At 32.1% G+C, this 19,202-nt stretch overlaps 1 protein-coding gene and 1 long non-coding RNA gene across 3 annotated transcripts; both read right to left on the bottom strand.

Annotated features, from left to right (window-relative positions):
* Window positions 1-1,169: 1,169 nt before the first annotated feature.
* Window positions 1,170-5,839, bottom strand: LOC132050582 (protein SULFUR DEFICIENCY-INDUCED 1-like). 2 transcript variants are annotated; one of them, XM_059441937.1, is made up of 4 exons: window positions 5,649-5,839; window positions 4,156-4,368; window positions 3,128-3,229; window positions 1,170-1,822 (listed from the first exon to the last, which is right to left on the bottom strand). In XM_059441937.1, exons 1-4 carry the CDS (start codon window positions 5,757-5,759, stop codon window positions 1,415-1,417), a joined length of 834 nt encoding a protein of 277 aa, XP_059297920.1. In that variant the 5' UTR covers window positions 5,760-5,839; the 3' UTR covers window positions 1,170-1,414. The 2 variants fall into 2 exon arrangements, with proteins under 2 accessions (XP_059297920.1, XP_059297919.1); XM_059441936.1 differs by having other exon boundaries at window positions 3,128-3,283; window positions 5,649-5,836.
* A 3,438-nt stretch (window positions 5,840-9,277) lies between these two features.
* On the bottom strand, window positions 9,278-10,448 carry LOC132050583 (uncharacterized). Its single transcript, XR_009413455.1, has 2 exons — window positions 9,887-10,448; window positions 9,278-9,589 (listed from the first exon to the last, which is right to left on the bottom strand). It is a non-coding gene; the product is annotated as an uncharacterized LOC132050583 (long non-coding RNA).
* Window positions 10,449-19,202: the final 8,754 nt, after the last annotated feature.

Below are 19,202 nucleotides of genomic sequence, written 5' to 3'. Positions count from 1 at the left end.
TTTTCCGAATTACTTTTATGCCAATGCAAAAAATAAATTGCAATTTGGTCACTTATTATTATTGGGAATAATAAGGAATCTTGAGATTTTGATTGATTTTTAAAATTTATGGTCTAAATATGTTAGACCTTTTTTTACTTTAAGAAATTTTATTAAGGGTAAAATGAGAATGTGAAGTTAGATTCCGATCGCCTGGAAGGGACAAAAGAAAGATCTTGTTGTTTCTTCAACAATTTCTAATCTCTAGTGGACGTTTCAATAGGATTCGAACCCAGATGAAGTTCTGGCCATCTATTAGAGAAAAATGGATGAACAGATCTTGTAGGATTCCTAAAAAATTCTTCGATTTCTTCCGAAAACAGATGATTAATCATCTCCATTATGTTGTTGCTAGCAAATACTGCCTATTTTTGATTTTGGATCTTCCAAATCATTCCTGCAGGCTTCGAGAAAGGATTCATTCTTTTTTAATTCTAAATATATAAATGTATTTTTTTTATGAGGCTAACTAAAGAGAAATATGAGTCATATAAATTGGGAGTATAAAACTATAAATTAATGGCTTTGGGGTTTACTTTCTGAAAATGACCAAGTTATCTTGTCACCTTACTTTGGAAACTTTCAATCTCAAAATACAGAAATATATGAAATTTATTCTCGCACTAGAAAGAAGCATATATTTTGTATTTGCCTAGCACTCGTAGATCCTGCTCCTCTCCATTACCCATCCTCTTCATTTCCTCAAATTTGTTCATGCCGCCTTGTTGGATTAAATTAAAACATTAAATAATTTTACCAAAATCTCAAGATTCCTTATTTACTCCCAATAATTATAAGTGACCAAATTGCAATTTATTCTTTGCATCTGCATAAAAATAATTCGAGTCATCTATGATAGATTTAATAAGAAGATAAGCACAAAAAGAATTCAATCATCAAAGTAGTGAATCCAAATTAATCGTTGAATTAACAAAGTCAAAAAAAATATTCATGTGTGTGAGAAGGCGCAAATATATCCATGACCGCTGCGAAAAGTTGCAAATATACTCTTGATAGCTTTTATTTTAATTAAGAAAATTTCCCTCGGCGAAAGGGTATATTTTGCACCAATTATGTAATGACAGGGGTATATATACACCACAATTTTAACGATAGATATATCTGCTCTAAATCGCAAAGTTAGAGAGATATATTTGTACCATTTCCCTAGAAAAAATAAAAGGTACACGCTCATTCAAGTAAGCTGAGTAGATTCATTCCCCAAAATGTGTCCCAAAATTTAATTTACATTACAAATTTAATTTACATTACAATTTATACATATTATAGGACATATTTTACATACATCTAATTTGGACTATTAACATCTGAACCATACTGAACCCTAAACCCAAATCTTCAAAACAGAAATCAATCAACAGGCCAATTGATCCTTGAATGTAGAAATTTCCTCAAATATTGGTAGTCTTCTTGATTTGGGCCGGGCCCATTCATTAATCAATTGTTCAAACCCATTTACAAAATCATCATCCAAATCAAGGCCCGGTATATTTTTCAAGAAGGGTGGAGGTTGTTTCAAGTCCAATTCCAACAACAATTCCTCAACTCGATTCCTTATTTTTGTATCATCAGAACCTGAATATTTACCTCTCCAAACATCTTCGAGAATATAACGGGCCTCATCAAATCGGGCTTCCTTGATCAAGCAATGGGCCAGGTTGCAAGCCTTGTTGCTGTCTGCATAAATCATTTGGGCTTTCTTCAACACCACTTCTGCCGCCATAAAATTTCCTTTTTGCATATAAGCCCAGCCCAAATTACCCTGCAAAAGCACAAATTACTACTTACAAGAGTTAATCTAAGGGCTCGTTTGGTTGGAAAAAACTTATCCCGGGATAACTAATCTTGGGATAAGTTATCCCGGGATTAGTTATTTCACCCTCAAGGTGGGATAAAAAAACACTATAATCCCGGGATAACTAATCCCGGGATTAGTTATCCCAGCTTTTTTTCTAACCAAACGTGGGATAAGCAAGACTAATTTTTATCCAGGAACTATTTTTTGCTTATCCATCATACCAAACGAGCCCTAAATGTATAATCCATATATATATATATATATATATATATATATATATATATATATATATATATATTAGCGTATAATTTATATATACTGATTTTTATATGCCTGTTAAAAAAAATTAAATAGAAAATCTGACTAGCTATGTGTGTAAAGATTATTTTTTGTGTGTGTGTAATCAACGTATAATCAATATATACTTTTTCAGAATTTCTAAATTATATATAAATCAAATCAAGTGTAGGGTTTGTCTGCCACTATTGCTGACACTAGTGGTAGATGTACGTAGATAGATTACATATTCATTCAAATCAAGTGGTTTTGGCTCGGAACATATGTATATCGAAGAAAATCGATTAAATAAGTACAAATAGTAGAGTTCAAATCTAGTGGATCAAATTGTTTGTTGTAGAATTTTGAGCTCTCATTTGACAAAGAATAGATCTTGGGTCTAACTCAACCTCAAAAGTTAGCTCATGGGGAAGGATTGCCCAAGACATATAAGGAGTCCATGTTCTCATCCTACAAATGATGTGGAACTCAACCCCCTAGGACTGGACATCTAGAGGGTGATCAATATAAGGCGGGGCCTAATATCGAATAATAAAATGGATGTGTCTGCCTTTGATACCATAATAAAAAAATATGAACCTTCAGCCTAACTCAACTCTAAATGCTAGCTCATGAGAGTTATTATGAGTCCATGTTCCCATCCCACAAATGATGTGAGACTCAATATCACAATGTATTAAATTCTAGATCTGCCTCTGTCTGATACATAACGTCGACACCAATTAAAATGTCAGTGATAAATATGTGCAAATAGGGTTGGAGCTAGTGCTTCGGTTACATATTCGGCTGAACTCATTAGCTTTGGTCCAAATCATATATTTGTTTTAAAAATCTATTGAATTTGCATAAATAATTAATTTAGAATCTAGTAACTTTAAAAGGACTAAAGTTCTAAACCCATAAACTTTAAATCCTGACTCCACAGCTATGCGCAAACAACTAAATTAAATAAAGTAGAGGGTGTGATTTTACCAGAACTCTGGCAGTCTCTTGGCCGATAGTAACTTGAATCTTCTTTCCATGAGATCTGGCAATTTTAATAGGCCTACCATTGAACAGCTTCCCTTCGTATACCTGCCTCAGTTTTTGCTTTAATAACACTATTTGTTCGTCTACTTTTCCGCATTTCTACATATTCAAAGAAATTATATGATGTCACTACGTGCATAGTGTTTGGATGGATACAAAAGATTATTAATCACACTTAGGCTGTGTTTAGTATAGCGGAATAAAATATTATTTAAGAAATTGTATGATGGTCGCTGACGGCAATGGCTAGCGGTGTGACCTGTGGCTGCTGATTAGGGATGATGTTCACTAATGATGATGTTGTAAGTAGTAGCTAGTGGTGATGATGGCTGACAGTAAGGGTTGATGGTGATAGTTGGCGGTGACAGTCAATAGTTGCGGTGGATAAGATTAATAGTGATAACTAACGATATTGGTGTTGAATGATGATGATAGGCGGTATATAGCGAAGGATGTTGATAGTGATTGTTGTTATTGTTGTGGTACTGATGGTTGGAGGTATAACCGTAAATGGTGGCTACTGGTGGTTGTGGCTGATGAGGATGGTGGTTGTGGGAGGTGGTAAGGGTGAGTGATGGTAGCAATAGTAGATAATGGTAGGTGACAGCAGTAATGGTAAGCATGCATATGGAATTAAATTTACTACAGATTTTAGTCACTCATATATAGTCAAACTCATTAAGTGGTAGTACGTAAAAAAATGCCTTTTATAATTAAGATCTAAATGATTAAAATCAAAATCTTAATTAATTGTTGCAAATAAATAAGGGCTTGGTCTATGTTATTCAGACTCTTCAAAAATATAGCAACATAAGTGTCAAATTTTTAAAAAATAATGTATTTTTGAAGAATCCGACACAATTGGGACAACCTCTTTGAAGAATATTCCGAACAGCATAACTATGAGTGTGTATTTATCTTCACACAATCAGATTAAGATGAACTATAGCTTAAATCTGTAATGTAAATACCTTGAACAGATCGAGGAGGACATTATCAAGGGAGTGTTGAGCATGTTTAGAGCAAAGCCATCTAAAAGACTTGATAGCTTCAATGGCTTCTTCACATCTATCCAATTGCTTCATCACAACTGCCATGTCCTTTAGTGCACTGTCTACTCTGTCCCTTGTTTTTATGGCTTCCCAAAACCATATTATTGATCCTTCTGGGTCCTTCATAACTAGCTGAAAATATCATGTCAAATCACTTTTAGTGCATCAGCTTATTTTCAAGAATTTTAACTTACATTAATAGTGTATTTAATTAAGAACTTTTAAATTATTAGTGTAGTTTAACTTTTTTATTATATATATCACGCTGTACGCTTTATTTTTCAGGTAAGTAATTATATTTATTATGAATTAATTATTCTTTAGGTGAGGATCATTGGTATGATAGTAGTAACAAAGAGTGTATAACTTCGCTACACTAATTAAGATATCTCGAGTGAGGAGCCGGATGGGACGGGTTTGATAGTTGGAGTTCTGTTTATAGAAAGAAAAAGACAATCAGGAAGCTCACTCTCCGCCGGGCACGAAGCAAAAAATTAAAATGTAATACTCACCCTGTTTCAATTTATGTGAACATATTTCCATTTTAATTCATGCCAAAAAAATGATTCCTTGCCTTATTTGTAAACAATTTACTTTTATGCAATGATTTATAGCGATACTATATATGTGCCTTCTCCTTTGTCTTAAATCCCGTACTCAGTCAAATAAATTCACATAAATTAAAACGGAGGAAGTATCTCTTTTTTCAGCTCATCAAGTCATTACAAAAGAGTCCAGCGGAGATAAATTTTCTTATTACTTTGGATCTCTCATTTTCTATTTTTATTGGCACTATTACAGTGGAATTTCAAAGGGGAAAAAAAAAAAAAAAGGACTTCATCCTTTGAGCTTCTTATTATCTGCAGGAGTTCCATTGTCATTAGCACTTTTTTATTATTGCTCCTTGAGCTAATGACGGTGCAAATCTTTTTATAACTAACGAGTCTCCTAAAAGAACAAAAATTGACTATCCATGATTTGTAAAATTAGAAACATGATGAAAACATAAGTCACTTAAACAAATTTCTAAACTAAATCCCAGTATATAATATGCTTATTTTTTAGCAAAAGTTCTAAACTAAATCCTAGCAAAAATAGGATGTAACTTATACGCCCTATATATATCAGTATAATTTTAATATGTTATGTAGATAATATCTTTTATCTTTATCTTTTAGGTAACTAATCTGACCCTATAGAAGAAGTTACAAGTAATTATAGCTGATAGTCTGAAACAAATTTATACCATTAAAACCTAAAAGTTGCACTAAAAAAATAACCAATCTTACTTACTTTATATAAATGGTTACTTATAAAGGTGTAAGTATCTTTATTGACTTGATACTTTTGTAAAATTATTTGCACTCCTACTCAAGAAAAAAAAAGAAGTTATACTTGCAAAAACAACCAACCTGAGCGTGCTTGGCTCGAACATAAGGGCCATCACCTGAAGGAACCTTATGAAACACATGAAATATTTCCATCTCTTGCTTCTTCTTTATGCTTCCAACTTCCATTTCCATATTTTTTTTTCTTTTGGGGGGTTTATAGGTATGTGGAGCAACTAGCTATGTATGGTCTGTTTGTGAAGAGAAATGGAACTATATATATAGTACTATAATAATAGTACAGTAATAATAATATTTATAAAAGCTTAACTGATAAGATCCATCAATCTGGTGGGACATTCAGAAGAAAGACATAGAGACAAAGTTGCACAAACAGTTCATGTTCCCAACCTGCACCAATAATCCATCACTTGGGGAGTCCAATATTGAACCTGGACGACTATCCGTCTCTGTTAATTAACTAATCTTTAATTTTATGTATTGAGGTGTAAAAAAATTATATTATGACCTTCATGCTGCATGTAGGGATGAATCCAGAGGCATGATTATGAGTTTATGTGAATTCAATAACTTTACCTAAACCAATAAGGGGTGTAAACTGAGTGACCGATACCTTTTGCTGGAAAATTACACTCTATACATATATATATATATATATATATATATATATATATATATATATATATATATATATATATATATATATATGTTACATACTAGGTGTTAAATTCTCTTAATTTTTTCGTATATTTATTTTTTAATATTTTGTCACCCTTCAATAAAAATTCTAGCTCTGTTACTGACTCAAACCCTGTATATATGACTTTTAATTTAGAGCATACTAAATTGCATTAATATTGTAAAAATTCTGTCAGTGAATATAAAGTGTACATCCTTTTTAACTCACACATTAGAAGCGGTAGGGCTAATGCTGTGTAACACGTATCATTGCATTATTGTTAGGCTCGTGAAAATTATTACTCATCCTCCCTTTGTCTCATTTGTCCTAAAAAAGAACAATATATTTTATATTTAGAAGTAATTTAATTTTTATTTTTATTTACTTGTAATGAGATAATTTATAACTATATGAATATTATGGTTTGTTATATCACAATTGAAAAGTCTTTCTTTTTTAAATCTCGTGCATAATCAAATTCTATCACATGACAAGAAATGTACTGTTTTGTTTTTTTGTCTAATCATGTTTTAAGATGGTTTTCGGTCTAGATTCTTTTTAGTAAAAATCGTGTTGTTTCAAACTTCATCCGGTTAGAATTTTCTTATGAATTTGACTTTTATACATTTAAAATTACACTATCAAGTCATTTTAAAGGTAATTTTAAAAAAAAAAAAAAATGAGATTTCTCTAATTAAGTGGTAATTTTCGTGCTTATAACAGTGAAGGCAGGAGACGATAAGTGGCGAAACTTACTTCCTGCTCATTCTTTTACAAGGCAGGGGATAGTAAATGCATATAATATAAATAAATATTTGACCAAACTATTTAAAAATGCAAATAAAGGCAAGTGGAACAATAAACTTTCATCTCCTATATTATATGAGTTGAGTGTACTGATTTTTCTTGCTGTTGTTCGTCTTTTTTCAAAAAAATCGTATGCATCATTCTACTAATTGAGTTGCTTTGTTCACATTTATTTTTCTTTATAAAAAACTGTAATTTGATAAAATATTTTACAATTTGAAGTTCTACTCAATAAATATTGATATAAACTCATCTAAATATTTTAATGTGTTATAAAGGTTTGTTTATAATTAGACATGGGTCGGAATGGTTTTCGAAAAAGAACTAATCGCTTGACTGACAATCATGATGTGAAATCTTTTATAAGTTCTAAGAAAACATTTGGTAAAGAAAATTTGTCCTCACAACATGTAGAAGAATTTGTTTATCCAGGTAATTATATAAATTTTTGTGCAATATTAATATTAAATCTTTTTTAGTTAGACAAACTTGCCTTTTTATTTAATCATATCTAGCTAACTCATGTATAATTTTTTAGGAAGCGTGGATATGTATAGTAGAATCGACCAGAAAAGAAGCAAACGAACGAGTGGAAAAAGTTAAAGGGTATGCTTAGGTACAAGTTGATGAATGAAGAAAGAAATGGATAACTAGATAGCAGATTTAGATAAATGAGGAAGAAAATTTCGAATCATGTTTGCAACTCGAGATCGATGATCATCGAAGCTTTTGGAGGAGTGCTTAAAACATCAAAATCGACGAGGACATAAACAATTATTTTTCTCTTGTAAAGCAAATTCATGTTTGAATAAAATAATATTTCAATATTTTGAAGCCTTTTTGAAGTTTTTTATTTTTTTATTTTTTATGTTTCTCCTTTATTAAACAATTGAAGAATATATTCTGCTATAATTATCTATCAATTTCATGGTAAAAATAAATTCTCAATTACATTATATGAATTATTGTGGCTAATAATATTTGCAGAAAAGAAATTAATTAGTAGCTATAATTTTTTTTGACTTCGTAGCTAAATAGATATATAATTGCCACGTAATAAGGACATGGCTATAGATTTTCACTTTTCGTAGCAAATGAAGAAACTCTTTTGCTATGATTCTATGTATTTCATGGCTAAAGGTATGGATTCTTAGCTACAATACGAGAATGTTTTGTGGCAAATACTTTAATTCCTAGCTATGAATTTTTATATCCGTAACTAAATATGAGTACTATTGCCAAGAGACTAAGCTATAGAAATAGCTATAAAATTTGAGTTTATGTGGCAAATAAATTAAGCTATTTGCTACTATACAATACAAAACCTTGTGGCTACAATATAAAGATAGCTACAAATATTGTTCGTCGTTGCAAAAGAATAAAATCACTTGCCATAAGTGCCTTTCGTGGCAAAAACTTTTTCCATCCTAGCTACAATACAAAAAAAAATAAAAAAAAAAATCATAGCTATAAGTATTAGTCCTTAGCCACGGCCAATGTAAAGTCTGTAGCTAATATTTAGCTACGCTACATTTTGCTACGAATGCTACGGAAACTTTTTTTGTAGCTAAAGTGTTTAGCCACAGAAATTTTCATATTTAGCTACAAAGTATTCTGTAGCTTTATATGCATTATGTTGTAGTGTCATTCGCGAGAAAAGAAAAAGAAAATTTGTATTCCCTACTCGATTCATCATATTGTCAATGCTCAAGACTTACTAAAAAATTGGAACATACAAAAACCTTTACTCCTCTTTTTATTTTTACCTGTCCACTATGAACTTTGCACATCTTTTAAGAAATGATAAATAAAGTGCATAATTGACCATGATACCCATATCAGTTGGTGTATAGTCTTAATGGATTTGAAAAATGATTTGGAAAAAGTAATTAATATTAAGGAAAAATAATTTTTTTTGTCTTGATATGCGAAAATGAACAAGTAAAAGTGAAAATTTATTTTTGGTATAGTGAACGAGTACGTAAAAGTGAACGGAGGGAGTATAAACCAATGTGTGTGAAATAGTAATACTTTTCTCATGCTATACAAGTCCCAGTAGAGTACTTTTAAGAAAAAAACAAGGAAGAAAACAAACAAACAAAAAAAAAAGACATAGTAGAGAGAAAAAGGGGAGGAAAAAACAAGGGCAAATGCTAGCTAACTGTGGTGACAATAACAAGAAATAATGTGATTAACAAAATTGAACTCCTTTGAAGAAAACAACTAGTTGTATTAATGATCACTAAATATAAACATTCAGTGATTACCTTTACAAAATCTTCATCAACATATATAACTCGAGGAAGAAGTCTTGGCTAACTCTATGCCAATAACAGCAGTAAAATAGGGGATAAGGTGTCGTTTTGCGAATTGACTTGATAACGAACACGCTTACACTAAACCGGTTTGAGACTGAAAGCCAAACTATTTCTTTTCGAGCTTCTTTCTTCTAATCTTCTTCTCTTTCCATGTATGTAGCTTGTCTAACACGAACCAAATATAGTTCCAACGGGTTTAACTGAATTCAATATTTTGACACAAAAGGTACATAAGTAGATATGTGAAAAATTACTAAAATTACAATAGATACTAACTTCTAACTCATAATTGCAAAAGTACAATAAATTCAATGGTGAGAGCATAAATATTAAACTCATCAAATCTAAATCTTAGATTCTCTCTTGACTCGCTGGCTTACATAAATGGATATGCCAGATATAGTTATTTGCTCGAAGAAAGGGCTATCTGGCCCGATCAACTACGTATATTTAAAAAAAAATATATATATCCAAAAAAAAAAGGATCATGAACTTACCGATTTGATATAGGATTTGGTCCTCTTGGAACTTCATGATCACCAACTTCAAATTCTCTATGAGTAAATGATGAGTCCTGAGGATTATTTATCGGGATCTTTCTTGAGTGAAATTTCATTGTTACATTAGAAGGAGGAGGATATGTATGAACAAGGATGAGGAAAATGAAGAAAAGGGTACATAAGAAAAGGAAAGATTGAGATTTAAATGTGGAGATTTTTGAGTTTTTGATCAATTTTGCCATGTAATAATCTGAGAAAAAAATCCCTCCCCACCAAGAGCCCACTAGAGATCATACAAAACACCTAATCAATGTGGTTTGTAAAGGAAGCAGATAGGAAGGAAGGAAAGAAAAAAGATTTTTAAGTTATGTATGTTGAGAGCGTCATAAATTTTTACATTAGGGATGTGGCTGCAATAAAGGAATATATTTTTACGAGAAATAGTTGTTTTCTTACTATATTCTGGTGTTCGGTAAGGAAATAGAAATACTGATCCGAGAGAATTTATATATAATTTAAGTATACACTATGAGATGGAGGTGGGTGGATGTTTTGAGGGTGGTGGGTGCGGGGGTGAGGTTGGGCAGCAATTAGTATGGAATGTCACTTATAGAACTAGTTTTCCCTAGGGATCGGAAGTCATTTCTTGATTTTTAAGGAGATTATTTTCCCCTAGAAATTTTTTTAAAAAATACTTTGACCAACAATAAACATGTGAAAATTGAAAAAAAATATTTTCCTCCAAACCGAACACACCGATAAGTACAATTTAACCTGTTATAATATATTACTCCTGCATGTCATGCATATGCATGCTTGATATAAAAAATTAACTATTATAATAGGAAAATTTAACCTAAGGGGTCGTTTGGTACTCAGACTGAATTATCCCGAGATTATAATCGTAGGACTAATTTATCCCATCTGAGAGGTGAGATAAAATAATTTCAAGATCAATGGGATAAGGTGGGATATCCCACCATTAAGTTTGGACTTCATTTTATACTCTGTTTGGTTGAAGGTATAAATTAATCCCAAGATAAATTTATACCTTCTACCAAACATGTTTATACCTTCTACCGAACATGGTACAATATTAATCTTAAAATTAATGAGGAGATATCTCACCTTATACCATGCACCAAACGACCCCTAGTGCACAAACAAAAACTCAGGAGTGAGTGAAAAAAAAAAATAAGGAAAAAGGAGGGATCATAAATTTTAGAGTTGGAGAAATTAAAGTTGATGGGACTTGGAAAAAAGGCAAAAGCTTAGGAAATTCGATAAAGATTTTTGTTGAAAGAAAGAACCTACTTAACATGGAAGTATATAAGAAAATAAAGGTGTCAAACTAGGCCAATATATTCAACTTTGGTGTCTCGCTTTTTTAATTAAAGAGCATTTATACCTTTATTAATCGAAGCGATTATCTAAATCAAGCTGCCACCAAGTGAAAAGACTGAAGTCATCTGTTCTTAATTACTTTATATCATAATTTGACTTTTTTTTCCAAAATCCCTACTAACGATTTACACATTAAAATGTGAATTTTTCAGTTTTTTCACATGGTTACCAAAGAAATAGTGGATATCCAATTGATTAGTAGCAAGGTTTGAATTCCAATTGGACTCGGTTTTTTTCAATTTTCATTGAAAACTAGTCAACGATTTCATTTACCACTTAAGTCGTCAATAACAATAACATATCCAGCGTAATTTCACATGTGGGGTTTTATTTAGTAAGGGTGTATGCAGCCTTACATCTATCTTTGTGGAGCTAGAGAGACCGCTTCCGATAGACCCTCAGCTCAAGTAAAACATATCAAAAACAAATATGAAAAGGAAATACAGTAGTGAAGAAGTCTGTTACAAATAAAAGAGAACAAAACAGTGTTAGATAGTTTGTAATATAAGAGGTCTTAAATTGAATAGACACTTTTCATGAAAGGACATGACTATTCTGAAAAGTCATCTCTCAAATTCACTCTTGAAGTAGCATAAAGAAAAATCTGCATATATAATCTGGGCTTTATTGTATCTTGAAGGGATTTACTTTTATTTTTCCCAATATGTATACGGGCGATATCTCTTTAAGGAAAGTCAGATATATCACGTCAAAGCTTTTTCTTCTTCAATTCCGTCTTTCTATTTCTATAACAAGTAGCAACAAGCCGACAACAAATAATATGGTAACTCAGCAAAGTAGACAATGGGTAATAATAAAATTGAAAAATAAAATAGTAGGAGAGTAATAATAACAGTACTGATAAGGGAAACTATGTTCACGACCCGTGGGCCTTCTACCTCCACGCGGCATTGCTCCGTCAGGCTTTCGCCCATTGTGGAAAATTCCCCACTGCTGCCTCCCGTAGGAGTCTGGGCCGTATCTCAGTCCCAGTGTGGCAGACAACGCTCGACTACCTACTAACATTTTACCATAATCCTCGACCTCCCTATCCTCCTATCTAGGTCATGTCCTCGGTAAGCTGGGGTGTGCAATGTCTTGTCTAATCACCTCTCCCCAATACTTCTTCGTCTACCTCTACCTCTCTTCAAACCTATTGATCACCGTCAACATCTCATACCTCCTCACTGGGGCATCTGTACTCCTCCTCCTCACATGCTAGAACTATCTCAGCCTCGTCTCCCTCATCTTGTCCACCACATAGTTACTCCCAGTGGCGGAGCCACTCATGGCCAAGGGTGGTCACCTGCACATCCTTGGTTGGAAAATGATACTAGTATATGGATTAGATATTATAGTTAACTGAATATAAATTAAATTTTGAACATCCTTAAAATAATTGAGATAGATAGGTTAGAGGTAAAGGGTGTTTAATTTTATCTAAAAGTCACGGTTTAAAGCTTGCGTCAAACGCTGATCATCTTCTTTCTTTAAAAGAAAACATACAAACAATGCCTGAAGCTACTTGGTTGGTTTGTACTTGCACTTATTTTCTTTCATGTTCCGACTAAACTATTTGTATTTGAGTTATGATTTGCATTTGGTTTATTCCTATGTTGATTTGGAGTTACGTTGGACTCATTTGTTGAAGCTCCTTTAGTCTTTCTTCTTTCCTTCTATTCCTAGAAAAGAAAAAGACATATTGTTAAAAAGAAGACAACGAGATTTAATAGCAGGTTAGCTACCACTTATTTTGTTCTCTTTTCTTTTTTAATTACTTATGTGAACATTTTAATTATCCAACTTTGTTCTTTAATTATCCAACTTTGTTCTCTTTCTTTTTTTTTTTTTTTTTTTTTTAAAAGAAATTTAATTTGTCGTTATCTCTCGCTTTGTAACATTCTCGGAATGCCCCTTGTTGTTCTCAACTTGTGGGATTACGTCCACTGGGTATGTTGTTTGTTGTTGCTGTCATTTGGTACTATAATCACCATAAGAATTTTCTAGCAATGAAATTTATCAAGAATAACTTACGAAATCAATTGGATCACAAATTTTTAGGCGGGTGTGTAGTGATGATATTAAAAAAAATTCATTGCACTCATTTATCGGAAAAAAAATTACATACTTATCAACATTTGAACAACCTTACCAAAATATCTGGCTCCGCCACTGGTTACTCCCACATTTATCACTTGCGGCATTTCTTAAAATTGTGATCAGGAATAAAAAGATTAAAATTTAAGCATGAACTCATTACTCTGGCATCCAACATGATTCTATACCTTTACTTCCTTCGTCACCCTTATAAGCTCTTCTCTTAATTACGATTGCACATTTAAATACTAATCAATTTATTACAGGTAGTTTATCTTCTTCTAAATAAATAAAATATCCAAAGTTTTCATTTATCGCAGTCACTTGAAACAGCTAGGCCGCTGTAATTTATATGCGTACCATTTTTTTATTTCGCTCTTTAACCAGTACTTATTTTAAATTTTCAGTGAAAACAACCGTTTCGAGTAATAAAATAATTTTTCAAATAGCTAATATACGTTTAATTTTCCCATTAGTTTGACGTTCAAGCTTGTTATCCGTTTTAACCAATGAAAAAGAGATAGAAGAGTACACAAATTAAACTTTGTCATTCAAACTTTTTATCCAGCTATGTAATGTTTAAAAGAAGACAAAGAGATGACTCAGATAGACAAAACATTTTGTCTTGATAATACCTTTTCTGTGAATTCTCGACATGTGTTTCGTTCTATATTGTTAAGGCTCATTTGTTTGTACTTATGGAGGTTTGAATCTGAATGGTTCAGATCTTAGGTCATTTAGTGCATTTTTTTAAATTAAAATTTAAGCACTTATTTGATTTGAATAGGTCTTAATGATTAAGATCTTGAACAAAATTTTAATATTATTAAAAGTTATTTCATATGGATAATTTTTACCACCAGCTCCATTCCCAACCCCCACACCCAACCTACCCACCACCCACCACTACCCACCCCACAACCCATGCACCACCAGTCCACCACCCACCCCTCAACCCTACCCTCCCTCCCCACAGACCACCACCACCCCCCAACCCCATAAACCCTGCACCTACCACCCACCAGACCTACCGCACCGCCACCACCCCTACAATCCCCTGCCACCACCACTACAAACATCTCCATCATTACTGGCAAACATAAATATTTCATTTTGTTATCAAATAATATTTTTATTTTATTAAATTTTATTTATTTACTAATATTTTAATTTGTTACTTTATTATTTGAATTGTATATTTATTATGTTTACATAAATATATTATGCACATTTAGATATTGAAAAATAAACAGTCTTAATCATTCAGCGTTCAGATCTAAGGACGACATCTTAATCGTTCAGATTTGCATTCAAATCCAGGCTTTCTTAATCTTAATAAAAACAAATGAGGCCTTAGTGAAATTGCAAAATTTACTTACACTAATAGTATAAAATATAAAAAGGAAATTCTGGTGCACTAAATTCACGCTATGCACGGGGTTTGAGGAAGGGCTGGACCACAAGTGTCTATAATAGGTGCGGATTTAGTGTATTGTATGGGGGTTTCGGGGAACCCCAATATATTTTCAGGATCCTGTATTTTATTGAAAAATCCAATAAATATATACTAAGAAATATGACTTGGGAACCCGTTAACAAAATATGTTGTTGGTCCAGTTACAAAAAAGTAACCCCTAAAGCTTTGCTCCTTTTGGTCAAGAGTTCGAATCCCCCTGGTCACTACTCACCATGTAGGTCGAAACTCACAAACTTTAAATCCTGAATCCATCTTTGGGCTCTATAACAGTATAAAATATATTTACGTTATTTGTATTGTTTAACTTATTTTGTCTGTTTTAATTTGAATTCATAACTTGTGCATAAATACGTACCTTTTAAATGACCTAATAATAAATAAAAGATTAAAGTCTTATATCTATTACTCCTCAAAGAAACTAAATACTGATTAATGTGATCACTCATGAGAGCTAATTTACTGATTAAGACATGATATTATGTTAATGTTCCCAAAAGCAAATTTACTAGAACTGGTTATGTTTCCATATCGGGGTTTACATATTCTTTCTTAGGCCTCATTTGTTTGCACTTAATGGAGGTCTGAATCTTAATCATTCAGATTCAGCCCATTAAGTGCATTTGTTTTTAAGGTCTGAATCTTAGTCATTCAGATTCAGCCCATTAAGTTCATTTGTTTTGTTTCCTTATGAAGCCTCTTAATAGGTCTGAATAGGTCTGAATGAATCAGATCTATAACAGAGTCTTAACACCATTCAGACTCACTTAAATAATACTCTTATTTCATAAATCTTCCACGACTTCTCTTCTTATGCCTCTAGCTATCCTTTCTCAACCAGATACCAATTTTTAACCTCTTGAACTGGTAAGTTTTCATAATTTAGTCTAGTATGTTTGATATTCATAAAATCTTGGGTGTATTGATGTTTACCAAGAACTCTTGAAAGCGCAAAAATTAACTAATTAACTGTAATAGCAAAATTATTTTCTTGAAGTTTTTTGGAGTCTCTTAAAAACTTTGTTTGAAATCTCATGTATATCTACCTAGTTCATGATCTAATCTATACCAGAAAAATTAAACATGAGTGAATCCATCTACTCAATAAAATCTCTACTTCCACTTCTCAATTTTTGAAAGATCGCAGTGACTCTATAAGACAATAACAACGAATTTAAAAAAAAAAAAAAAAAAAACTTGAACACTACATAACCCTCTAATCAAATTTGGAACTTAATACATAATACACGCTTCAAGAAACAATAAAGAACATTCAGAAATTGTGTCAAGCATCAAAAAGTTTACCCCTTTTATCTTATTTTAATAAAGTTTCTTACTAGAAAACATCTTGTGGGATTCAGCCATAATAGCTCTCTATCACTTTCAGTTGATAGAGAAAGGTAATAAGCACAGATTCTTTAAAAAATTAGTGTTACCTTGTTACACTAATTTATTATATTGATATATGCAGTAACTTTTATTTGCATTTTAGATAGTTCAAATTATTTATCAAATATAAATATTCAAAAAAAAAATCTATAAAAAAATAGATAGTTCAAATAATTTATCAAATATAAATATTCAAAAAAAAATTCTATCAAAAAGTAAATTTATTTTGCTGAAATAAGATTTTTATAATATTTCATTGATATATTGGTTAATTTCGTATGCACATTCAGATATTGAAAACAAACACTCTTAATCGTACATAAAGATTCAGATCTAGAAACAACATCTTAATATTCAGATGTGCATTCAGATTCAGACATCTAGATTTTAATGCATATCTTAATATTCAGATGTGTATTCAGATTCAGATATCTTAATCTTAATGTAAACAAATGAGGCCTTAGTGTACAACAAAGAATCTCACATAAGATAGATAGCCCATTCAGCACTAGAAAAAGAAAATGAAGAAATAGGGAAAAAAAAAAAAGTAAGTGCATGGTCAGTAAAATTTATTAGCACAGGGTATTTATATTCCACCAATCATTTCAATTTAACTAAAAAATGAGGTGCGAATACATATCTTTTAATCATGATTAAGCAATACATTTGTGTATAAAAGACACATGTCTTGTATTCATCGGTTGGGTGCAAAAACCATACGCCAATAAGTTTTCACTGTGCATGGTGGATGTTGCAACTTGGAAGAGATGATGGGGGCCTTTTCTATGGCTTATAAAGTGGATTTAGGATTAGAAATTTATGAAATTCTCGATTTGAATTTTAGGAATTCTGAAATTTATTACGTGTACATGTTCAAAAGATTTCTTAACAAACATACAAAATTTAAACCAAAACTTATTGGGTTATATTGAATCCATACTTCCCATGCTAGCTCTGCCCCTGATGACTTGGTCGGTTGCTCACAAAATCTTTATTTGATCGAACCGACCCAAAACTATAGAAAACGAGCTTAAGTTATATACGCTGCCCATTCAATTCAAGCTAAGTATGTTGACACCCAATTTTGTCCTGCCTTTCTTCCAAAATATTTATTTGCGCTTCTAATATTTTGACAACTTAAGAATAGTTATTTATACTTTACTACAATTATTAGCTTTCTATTAATATGGTCGTTTTCCACTATCCAACTATAGTCATCGCCTATTATCGTTATCATTGCCGTCATTATTATTATTATTATTACTATTATTATTATTATTATTATTATTATTATTATTATTATCATCATCATCATTATTTTTCATCATACTGCGAGCACTTAATATTATAATCGCGATGGTCGCTCTTAACACTTCTATTTATCGTCTTATACAAAACGCATGGCATTTATTTTATTGAACGATAGCATTTTTTTACTTTTAAACCTTATAAATATTATTGCACAACTATTATAATATTTTTTATATATATATATATATATATATATATATATATATATATATATATATATATATATATATACACACATTTATTTTATTTATTTGAGTACTAATAAATATATTTTATATTAAGTAATATTTTAATGCGCGTTACTGTATAATTAAATAAAAAGTGTCCGTCATTTAATTTTTGAAGTCCAAATTTACATGAAATCTGGTCCTAATTTGGTCAATAATAGCCCAAAGGAGAGCCCAATCCCCATAACCCATTCCATCCAACTTTTCCACGTGGATGCCACGCAAGCGCCACGTCCGCACCAAATGGTCAATAACGCGCTACCAACACACACCTCCCACACTACCAGCACACGCCTCCCACGCCCCCCACACGTCCTTGTCACGTGTCTCCTCCTTATTGGCTAGTCAATTAGGAAAATACCATTCTGTCCCAACCTAACTATCCTAAATGACTAAAATACCCCTCCACCATATATGAAACCCTAGCATTTTTTTTCCCATCTGCGCCTCCCTTTCTCATTTTTCTCTATGGCATTTTGTCTCCTTGCTATTTTTTGGACCAAATCTTCTCCCTTCACCATCGAATTCAGAGGTTGCCTTCTCAATTCGGGAGAGGGTTTTTGCGCCTCCATGAAAAGCAACCCCCGCGGTCTCCTCGCCCTTTTTAAGCTAACGTTTCCATCTCTCGGTCATGGCAGAGCATGGGTTTTTCCATTTTCGAGTAAGAATCAGGGCTGTAACATCCCCTCATCTCTCCTCTTTAATTGAGTCAACGAAAAAAACAAAAGTACTTTTCAAATTTCTGAGAAAAGATTAACCTTCAGAGATCGAATTTTGACTTCAAACGGCTCTTGATTTTCGTTTTGGAGCCAAAAAGGTTTGAAATCCGAAACCCTAGCTCACGCCTATAAATAGGAGCTTTTAGCATTCATTTTGGATGGTTGTACAGCCACGACTTTTCACCCTAAAAACAACAGCCGCATATCATTCGAAATTAATATTTTTTCACCCTTACGTTCGAAACTTTGGTTTAATCTAAGCGTGCCCATATTCGTCGTCTTTCGAGCGTGAATCTGCGACCTAAAGCCTTAGTTCATTGCACCCGGAAAAGGTAATCTTCCTTTCTTGTCTTGGTTCTATTTATTTCGAATCTTTCCGTAATTAGAGTGATTTAGTTTGTTTTAATGTTAAGTTGCTGATTTGGAAGTATTATTTTCCCCTTGGTCGTAGCATTTTATCTTTTGTTCTGTTATTCCAAGATTCAAGTAGAGTGTCTAGTTGCAATCGTATTAGAGTTAAGTAATTAGTTTACCTTCCCTTCATGTGTTAAGGGTGCTTGCTATTTGTCTCAGTTTAAGCTAGATCAAGTTCAATGTTTAAAAATGGAGATTAATGTATGTGTTTAAGATTGTACACTGTTTTAGTATAATTGCTAGCATGATTCAGCTATAGTTTATATTAGTTTGGGTAA

Source organism: Lycium ferocissimum, chromosome 3 (assembly GCF_029784015.1).
Source record: "Lycium ferocissimum isolate CSIRO_LF1 chromosome 3, AGI_CSIRO_Lferr_CH_V1, whole genome shotgun sequence".
Classification (NCBI taxonomy): Eukaryota; Viridiplantae; Streptophyta; class Magnoliopsida; order Solanales; family Solanaceae; genus Lycium; species Lycium ferocissimum.
Note: the sequence above shows the minus strand (reverse complement) of the source record. Positions and strands in the feature narration are given on the sequence as shown.